At 42.5% G+C, this 9812-nt stretch overlaps 1 protein-coding gene across 2 annotated transcripts in view; it reads right to left on the reverse strand.

The window, feature by feature from the left end:
* Positions 1-1194: 1194 nt before the first annotated feature.
* The window catches only part of eno1a (enolase 1a, (alpha)), a 9430-nt gene continuing 812 nt past the window's right edge, over positions 1195-9812 (reverse strand). Inside the window, exons 3-13 of one of the 2 annotated variants that reach the window (XM_056591759.1) lie at positions 8043-8137; positions 6373-6468; positions 5734-5792; positions 5180-5249; positions 4874-5007; positions 4039-4261; positions 2991-3188; positions 2367-2568; positions 2168-2276; positions 1954-2012; positions 1195-1716 (exon numbers count right to left, since the gene is read on the reverse strand). In XM_056591759.1, coding sequence (XP_056447734.1) covers positions 1653-1716; positions 1954-2012; positions 2168-2276; positions 2367-2568; positions 2991-3188; positions 4039-4261; positions 4874-5007; positions 5180-5249; positions 5734-5792; positions 6373-6468; positions 8043-8127 — 1299 coding nt within the window. In that variant the 5' untranslated portion in view covers positions 8128-8137 and the 3' untranslated portion in view covers positions 1195-1652. Of the gene's footprint in view, positions 1717-1953; positions 2013-2167; positions 2277-2366; positions 2569-2990; positions 3189-4038; positions 4262-4873; positions 5008-5179; positions 5250-5733; positions 5793-6153; positions 6213-6372; positions 6469-8042; positions 8138-9812 lie in introns of both variants that reach the window. The other variant, XM_056591768.1, reaches the window with a different exon arrangement.

Below are 9812 nucleotides of genomic sequence, written 5' to 3' on the forward strand. Positions count from 1 at the left end.
ACATAGATAACAATGTGGCTCTGTATTTTATTCTTTCCAGTCAGGTGTTAAAGACGTGATTCACTTCCACCTAGTGGTTGAAGTAATGCCTGAGCAGGATTACACATGAGTCCGACAACACAATAACTATGGCGAGGTAAGTAGATAGGGCTTGGAGTAAAAAAATAATAATAATTCATTGCTGTAATTTGAGGGAAAGTCAACCATTTAGATAATCTAATATTATTTTATGGCCTATGCTATTTATTTCAAATTATATTTATTTCATAATTTAATTTAATCCTACATTTTTATATATATGTATAGACAAATAAATATATAAATATATGTTTTTGTGAAAGTTGTGTTTTCAATTAATAAAAACATAACAATATCTAGACCATTGTAACATAATATTTAAATAATGTTTTTCTAATTAATACTCTTCGTAAACTTCTGACAAACGTCTCAAAAATACTTAAAATAGTCAATGTGTGGTTAAGCCGTTTAACATCTACATTTTGCATGTACCCCTATCAGTAAATTGCACTTCACAGTATCAACCACTAGATGGCAAATGTGTCAAATAAACCAATAATTTATAAAATATCTTAATTTAATTAAAAATCAAATATAGATTGGGAGATCTAATGTAAATAACATAAACCCGCAAACTCCCTGTTATAAACCCCTTTTCTTCTTCCATGCATTGTTATATAGGACATTATGAAAAAGGCTCTTTCAAATCAACCAATGTGGGAATTGTTGTCAAGTTGTTGTAGGATTCCTTCTGGTGCTTCTGACAGCACCACTATCAGACTAAACTCCCATTGCGAGGCTATGTGCAGATAGCTTATAAAAGAAAGAGCTCTGAATCATTTACCCAGAGGGCTAGGAATGGCGTCCATCTGCACCAGGCTCATGTTTCTTCCTCGCAAGGGCTACTCCAATTACATGCCATTTATACCGTTTCTTAGGAGTCCCTTAATACAGCTTTGCTCTCCAACTCTTAATAATAAAAGGTAACCATTTTGATGCTTTACTCTTGCTCTAGTTTTGTTTGTGTAGATAGTATTGCATTTTAGTACACTTGTTTATGTCCGAGGACAGTAAAACCTATCAATAGATTTGAATGAACTAATATGCACATTTCTTTGTTATCATCATGAATAGCTTAAATAATGTGTTGCAGAATTCTTTGTATGCATTGGTTAAGAGAATAAAAAGAAGATGTTGGGAGAAGATGCTTCAAATTATATTTTTTATTACATATTTCTGCCAACGCTTACAGAATCACTAGAGCTCACCGAACATGACACATTACACTGACAGTAGTAGTTTCACTGCTCACAGCAGCACCCTTCTTTGCTTACATTAGCTTTGCTGAATTGATGAGGAATCAGGGTAAAGATCACTACAGCTCACAAGAAGCATTAACGGGTATTCTTTCACGCAGCTACAGAGACACAAACATAAAGATGGAGGTGTAACTGAAGGACGAGGGTGCGGGGGGCTTGCTAGACAAGAAGACATGTTCGGTGCCACAGGTGACGTTCTAGGACCATTCTATATTCCAACTTCTATCTTGTAGCAGTGGCAATCTAGCGTGGCATACATGTATTTGTGTGTAGGTTATTTATGCGTGATGAAAACAGAGGCTGAAAGACAGCGCTCTAGATGGGGTGCCTGAAGTTCTGGCCAGCGAACTTGGCCTTGTCTCCGAGCTCCTCTTCAATCCTGGAGGAGGAAGAAGATGAAGGTGAAGCGGGCTGGATCAGTAGCAGTTTTTACAGAGAGCATGCAATGTTATTCAGCCAAGGACAGATACACCCAGATGAGTGTCAATCATAAATATACAAGACCCCTTAAAGCATTTTAGGGTTTACAAGTGTCACACACACACACACACACACACACACACACACACACACAAACACACACGTGAGAACGTGTGCCACCTCGTATAGGACTCACCTCAGCAGCTGGTTGTACTTGGCCAGACGCTCGGACCGGCAGGGGGCTCCCGTCTTGATCTGGGAGAGGAATCAAACAAGAGAAAGTGACTCCTCTTACAAATAACCAGTCATCCTGCTGCACTGCGGTCTGCATTCAAAAGAAAGTCACCTTCATGTTACAAAGGAGGGTTCCTCTTGTTTATATGTCCCTTTCTCAGTGTCGGATGACTCACCTGTCCAGTGCAGAGTCCAACCACCAGGTCAGCGATGAAGGTATCCTCGGTCTCTCCGGAGCGATGGCTCACCATCACGCCCCAGCCATTGCTCTGGGCCATCTTGCAACTTAAACCAAAATAATAAAAAAGATTTAAAAACATATCCCTCAGTCAAAAGACATATGCTGAGGTCAAGTTTAGAGCGCAAAATACTCACGCCGCCAGGGACTCGGTCACGGAGCCGATCTGGTTGACCTTGAGGAGCAGGCAGTTGCAGGCCTTCTCCGCCACCCCCTTGGCGATGCGCTTGGGGTTAGTGACCGTGAGGTCGTCTCCCACAACCTGGATGCTGGTGGTGGCGGTGAAGTTGGACCACGCCTGCCAGTCGTCCTGGTCGAAGGGGTCCTCGATGGAGACCACTGAAGAGGGAGAGTGGATGCAGCAGCACAGGCTCAGAGACTGAATCTTTTATTCATCTTCATATTTTTAGATTTAGATTTTAGTTTTGTGTTTCAGTTATACACTCGATTCTCACATGTAATCAATAAGGCATTTCCTTGAAAATAATTTCAATGCATTTTATTTCTTTCATCCATCTTTTTGGATCACAGTGCACACAGTACAAAAAATTATGTAGTAGTCTGTGGTACTGCTATAGATACAATGTTCTTCTCCTGCCATTTCCTGATCCAATCGCTATGTAGCTGGGGTAGTGTTCGACCGGACCGTTTCCTACTAATCTCCACCATTTATTAAATGCCCTCCATCGTGTGGCAAGAAGCACCAGATAACCAGCAGGGGGAAAGAAGAGTGCCCTGTTGAAACATTTAGAGGGCCGTACCTGGGTAGTCCTTGACAAAGCTCTTGTAGAGGTCGGCCAGCTGGTCGGGGCTGATGTAGCGGCTGGGGTCGTCGGGCGACTTGAAGTCCAGGTCGTACTTCCCGCTCTTGTAGAACTCGGAGGCGGCCACGTCCATGCCGATCACGATCTTGTCGGTGTAGCCGGCCTTGCCGATGGCTTTCATCAGCAGCTCCAGAGCTGTGTAGGAAAACGTAGAGATAAGCACCAGACATATCCATTCTGGGGGAGGGAAATTGCTTGTGCTATTTTTTTCTCAGACTATTGGTGGTGCAAGTATATTTCACTGATAAACATAAGTAATATGTAACAAGATGTTCTTTTTCAGACTGGTTTTGTTAACATTTCGGGTAAATCTTCTTGGACTTTAAGTTTATAAAAAGGGAACTAGGTAGGTATTGAAAATTGACAAGAGTCAGAACCGTGAATAAATAAATACTTTAAACAACTCTTTAATCCTCCTAAAGATTGCTGGGCCCCACTGGGGGTATTTGCCATATAAGCACCTTGACATCAGCACCTTGATACTGAGTCCAGTTGGTCAGCGAGTAGACACTCATTCCATTATTCCCCATTGAGCGAGGGCCTTAATTTGGTTACCATGTGCTGCTCCAGGAAGGACAGTTATTTTTTACCGGGTTCAAATGGGGGCACACTGACCTAACAGTCTGTGCCAAGACCCTCCCGTTAGTTATCAAAGGGTACAAAAAGTGGATTTTGAATTGTTTTAACATGGCTATACGTTAGTAATACTAGGCAGCAATACTAGTCATAATACTAGCACTACTGACCTGTATTTATGTGGGCTTATTCCCAAGTAATTTATTTTACATTTTTGTGCAGACATCCTTTTCTTTTGCCGTTCTTTGTGCTACAAATGGACCCTAGGAAGTCTGGCCCATAACAGCATTCAGCTGTCCTTCAATAAATAATGAGCCAGTGATGCACTTGGCACAGAAGGGTTCTGGATTCTAACATCACACAAACAAGATCAAAGCCTCAGCGGCGAAGCTATTCCACGGGCTCTGACCTTCCTTGTTCTCCAGGATGTTGGGTGCAAAGCCGCCCTCGTCTCCCACGTTGGTGGCGTCCTGGCCGTACTTCTCCTTGATGACATTCTTCAGGTTGTGGTAGACCTCGGCTCCGATGCGCATGGCCTCCTTGAAGCTGCTGGCGCCCACGGGCAGGATCATGAACTCCTGCATGGCCAGCTTGTTGCCGGCGTGGGAGCCGCCGTTGATGACGTTGAAGGCCTGCAGGTCAAATAAAAATAAAAGAGAAGTTTTATGTAGATCCTGAGGTAAATGGTAAATGGTCTGCATTTATATAGCACTTTATAATATTGCCCAACATTCACTAATTTATGCACACATTCACACACCCACGGCAGTGTCAGCCATGCAAGGCGACAGGCAGCCAGCTCGTCGGGAGCAGTTAAGGTTAGGTGCTTTGCTCAAGGACAACTCAACGCTCAGCTAGGAAGAGCCGGGAATCGAACTAACAACCTTGCGGTTACCAGAATAACCCGCTCTACCTCCTGAGCTACCGCCTGCCCTGAGGTCATTGTTCCCTTGCATTCGCAAGGGAACAATGACTCCAAGGAGGCAGCATTAAACTCTGTGCTTGAGTTACTGTTGTTGATATTCTATTTCAATCATCCTTATTATCTTATCTTGTTTGATTTGATATATGCTGCTGCAACATCCAGAGTGCATAATAAATTGTCATCTTATGTTATCATGGCTTCCCTCCCGGCGCCATCAATGTGTGTGCTAATGTTACATGCTAATGTATAGTGCAGCAAAAGGCATTGCGTTACGTAATCTGCAGCGCACGGCCGACAGGGACTGGATTACTGAGCTTACAGGGACGGGCAGGATCACTTCAGGGTTGCCAGCAAGGTCGGCAATATGGCGGTAGAGGGGCACGCCCTTCTCCGCTGCACCAGCCTTGCACACAGCCAGGGAGACGCCCAGGATGGCGTTAGCACCAAACTTAGCTGTGGAAACAAATCCAGACCGTTTGGTTCAACCTGGGGGTATCATCTGTTTAAAAACCTTATAAATGGACCCTTTGTAAGCGTTGCATATTTACATGTTGTCCATTTTTTTGTATTAGTAAAATACAAAAAGTATTAAGGCATAATGTTTTATAACAATACTGAGGCTTACATTTGTTCTCAGTGCCATCCATATCCAGCATCAGCTGATCCACCTTCTCCTGCTCCAAGACATTGACGTTCTGGGGAAGACAAGGGTCATGGTGAATGAAACGTGACACTGACATATCTTTATATTATTAATGACCGTTGTTAAACATAAAAGTTAGTTCACTAAACAAAACAGCCCACACCAGTCATGTTATGAGTAGTAATCACAGCATCTCAAGTGACACACGGTCTGCTTCTAGGCCGCGCTATGCTACATTGAATACTCATTAAACACACGAGTCAAACTCGATATAAATACTTGCATTGTAACACGCAGAGCAGCCATTGCTTATTTGTTTGTATTTCTGTGGCTCAAGCGTTTAAGACCCTTTACCTTAAATCCTTCACAGCTTTTGCCATACTTTGCATGTGAACATATTTATTTTATTCGCTGTCTCTCTGGAATGTGTATATTTTTGATTAGAATCACGAAATGGACAAATATAATAATTAGGTAAATTATGTTTCATACAACTCCTACGCACAAAGTCACAGTCAAACAATAAATGGTCCTACCTGGCTAACCAGTGCAGGCGCAATTGTTTTATTGATATGCTCAACAGCTTTTGAGACACCTGCAAGGGACAAGCACACCATCACTGACTGGGAAACAAGAAGGCCGTGCAAAGCAGGAAAAACAGACGAGCACAGAGCAAATTCACACGGTTCAACTGGAGACTATTTAGTAAATATATTTGATACATATATATGATACATATATAATACATATTTTGAAATAATGATGTAATCTTCTGTGCATACATTTTATTACATTGTAGGATTGTGTCATTGTCGTGATCGTCTGTTCATGCTTGCCAGGGATAGTTAGTCAATTCCAAACTCCAAAACAAGTCATGCTGCTTTTGTGTTAAAGCGAATCTCTACATCGCCATCATCATCCTCAACCCCTGCCCTTAAATCACTCCCTTTATTTACCTGGTTACACAAAGCAGGGGCCAAAAACTCATTTATATATTTTACAGCCCTTTTCACTCCTAAAACAGGACCATGAAATGGAGACGGACAAAAATAAAATGTAATGAAAAGTTAATATATTGTTGTAGATCTTGGCCCGTCTGTGATAAAAGTGAACCGTGGAAGGCCGGTCGACTAGTGGGGTAAAATATAAGTGCAAAACTATATAAATGACGTTACCTTTGCCCAGGTAGCGCGTCTTGTCGTTGTCACGGAGCTCGAGGGCCTCGTAGATGCCAGTGGAGGCACCGCTGGGGACGGCTGCCCTGAACAGACCTGGAGAACCACAGACAGCGGGGGACGCCGATTACTCTTCCTGAGACACCAGGGTTGAATGTACATGGATCAAGGGTGGATGGGCCGATGGGTGGAATGAAATGGCTGTGAGCCATATTACTTCAGTTTGATGAAATCATCCCGGTGGAATATCATATATAATATTTGAAAAAGATAGTGGAATACGGCCTATTAGAAATATAGAGACACATATGTATTGCTGCCATTCCATAAATGAATAACCAAGCCCAGTGCACAGAAATGGTCATGGGAACAGAGGGGAGAAGGACAGTTTGAACAGGAAGAAAGGGCCCAGTCATCCACAGCCGTTACGTAACAGAGGTAGACATGCTGGGGGAGTATGCGTGCAGTAGCTCAGTGGAAGAATACTACAACACTGGCAACGAGTGACCAGTGGGGGGGGCTGTATCCCAGAGGACACAGCGGCTCTCTGGGCTAAGGTTAAACTCATCCAATCACCCTCCGGGCATCCACTAAAGCCGTATACACTGTAAACTTCTATCCATATCCTTGTTAGAAACAATTCATTGTAATGTTATATAATACTATTCAAATCTAAAATTGTATGTAGCAACATGTCTCCTATGGATTTCTAGCGCACAAAAGATGTTGCATCATGTAGCCAGGCAAGGTTATGTAACAGGATATTCGTAAGGTCTGGTTGCTACACTCTGGGGGCAGCCAATAAATTATAGAAAACCTCTACTACAAAAACAATTAAGAGAAAACGAAGAGGTACGATCACATTCACATCACATCATAGTATCTTGAAAAAGTTACTTCTCTTGTGTATGGACATAAATTTAAAACTGGTTTGTTTTATCTTTATCCCTTCCATGTCATTGGCCACTTAAATCGCTACATTAACATTCTCAGGACATTCAGTTTGGTTGAGACGTTACTGTGGTTTAAGTTCACAGAGAAGAACGAAAGAAAACATTAGCCAAGCTATAGCCGGCCAAACAAACGTCTGTCCACATTAGTCAATTTAGGCAATAAATATAAGCTCTGGGCATATCGATTGAAATGACCCTGCCCTAGCATGGGCTGCTTGATGCCCAGTGGTTTTCCACACCCCATGGGAAGTGTAGTCTGAAGTCATCTAGTTGAAAACTAGACTAAAAGTAGTCTTCATTCGCACTTCATAATACAAATAGAATAATAAAATTCAGTTTGTGCTACAGTTATAGTTTCCAAAATAAACTGAAATACAGCTGGCAATAAATAAAGTTCTGTCGTTATAATTTGATTCCAGTATTGGCCGTGTTTCAGTTCCACTCAATCTAAATGGCCTTACATCTAACTACGAGCTTTAAGTAAATTAGACAGAAGATCTTGTTGCTGCTGAAATTCTTCTTGCAGCAACTACCGGTATTTTTATTTTTATTTGTCATTCTTTCCATTTTCCGGTTAGATAGTTAGAAAAATGTAATAACATAAATCTAATAGTAATGAGTCCCTTCTGTCCCCTTAAAAAAGTAGCAATTACGTTGTAGGCCATCCTGTATTTCTATTTTTCCCCATTGAAGCCAGCTCAGTGTTACACTACATACCTTTCTTGGTGTACAGGTCGACCTCCACTGTGGGGTTACCACGGGAGTCGAAAATCTCCCGGGCGTGGATCTTGAGGATGGACATGATTCTGGATCTAGAGGGGAGCCAAGAGGTAGCAGACATCAGAAGCCTATATCGCTGTGGCACAGGGCAGGCGACAAGGGATGCTGCTGCTGCATCCGCCTTCCTGCGTAGCAATTAAACAAATGGAATCTGCGACCAGACCAGTGACTTGACAAAAAACATTTGTACAGCACACTCAAAACTGTCAAGTAAAACAAAAAAACATGCCCGTTCTTTAGCTATCAACTACAAGTTTAGACATGAAGTAATGGACCAGATTGCCATTACTTGCATTATTACCAGATGAATATACCAGATTTGGTGCAGTCTCGTGCAAGGGATGGGGATGTCAGCGCAAGTCAGTCCCTGTGAGGAGTGGCTCAGGAAGAAATGGGCTCTCTTCTAAATCCTTCAAGTATTGACATAATACAATCTGCCCAGATTAATAAGTAAAAGCAGGGACAATGAGATTGAAGAGGTTACAATAGAGTTGAGTAACTTCTTTTTTTGTGTGTGTGCCCATGTCTGCAGTGATAACACATGAGCCAGCGCCAGCAGTGGTCTTATCTCAGGGAGCTGGGGCTGTTATCAGACTAGTCTTTCTAAATTCAGCCCTTGGTGTCTGCGGAGGTTCTAATGATAATAACCTTAGGGAGGCTTTGGCACAAGTCTGTGGTTTTATTGTTTTATCCCTCTCGGTTTTGGGCCCCCTCTGTCCTGGCCTGCTATCTGACACAATTTAGCATTCATGAATGAACTTGAGGTCAGTATCCTGCCCTAGAGAGTTGAGGGTCAGCCTATCATCCATTGTTGAATCAATGGTAAAATCGTTTATGTCTGAGGGGACATTTGCCAGTGGCTATAAAGCTCTGGGGATCTACTATTACCACAGTAGCCATCAGAGATGACAGTCACAGCTGTCAAAACGTCACTTCTGATTGTTTACAGTACAACAGACTTAGGGCGACAGGAAAGGTTTATGTCACTTCGTATTGATTTTCTCCTGCACAAAATGGCAGCCAACGATAATGAATCCCCAACCTTGGACGCAATACAGTATTTCACGTCCAGTCCTAGAGGGCAGAGCTGATACAAGTCATTCCTTTGCACAATGACTGTGCATCCATACTCTGGTTAGCTCTTTGCAAATGCTACATTAGGCCACTGAACCAAGAGTGGATAATTGGCGTTGTGAGCCCATTATCATGGAATCCTTGTATTAAAAGAGGACACATTCCAACCACTTGCAAGACACTCCCCCAGAACTGCTTCATCAACTGGTTGCTCATCACATAACGTGAGGGTCGAGTATAGGCCGCTAGCAACCAAGTAAGACTCAAAACTATGCAAATTGTGAATATTTTTTAATTGACAAGTACGTACATCAGTACAAGTCGGAAGCAACTAGTTTGTAGTTGGTCTGCAACTTGACGCCATCCGCCATACTGCGTTTCTAAATGGGTCGACATCGCGCCAGCTGACGGGCGGGTTTAAAAATAGACATAAGCCTTTCCTGCGAGGCACTATCACCATGTCGTACAATTGCATATCTAAGTGTTTTAAGTCAAAAGAACATAGTCAAATATGACTGCAAGGACAAAGCTAACTAAGGTCATTGTGGAGAGTGCGAGACAGTGCGTTGTATAAATAAAGGGCACCGTCAAAACTACGAGGTTACGTCGGTGAAAGGTTGTAATTAATCTAGT

The sequence above is a fragment of the Gadus chalcogrammus genome, chromosome 1, assembly GCF_026213295.1.
Source record: "Gadus chalcogrammus isolate NIFS_2021 chromosome 1, NIFS_Gcha_1.0, whole genome shotgun sequence".
In the NCBI taxonomy this organism is placed as follows: domain Eukaryota; kingdom Metazoa; phylum Chordata; class Actinopteri; order Gadiformes; family Gadidae; genus Gadus; species Gadus chalcogrammus.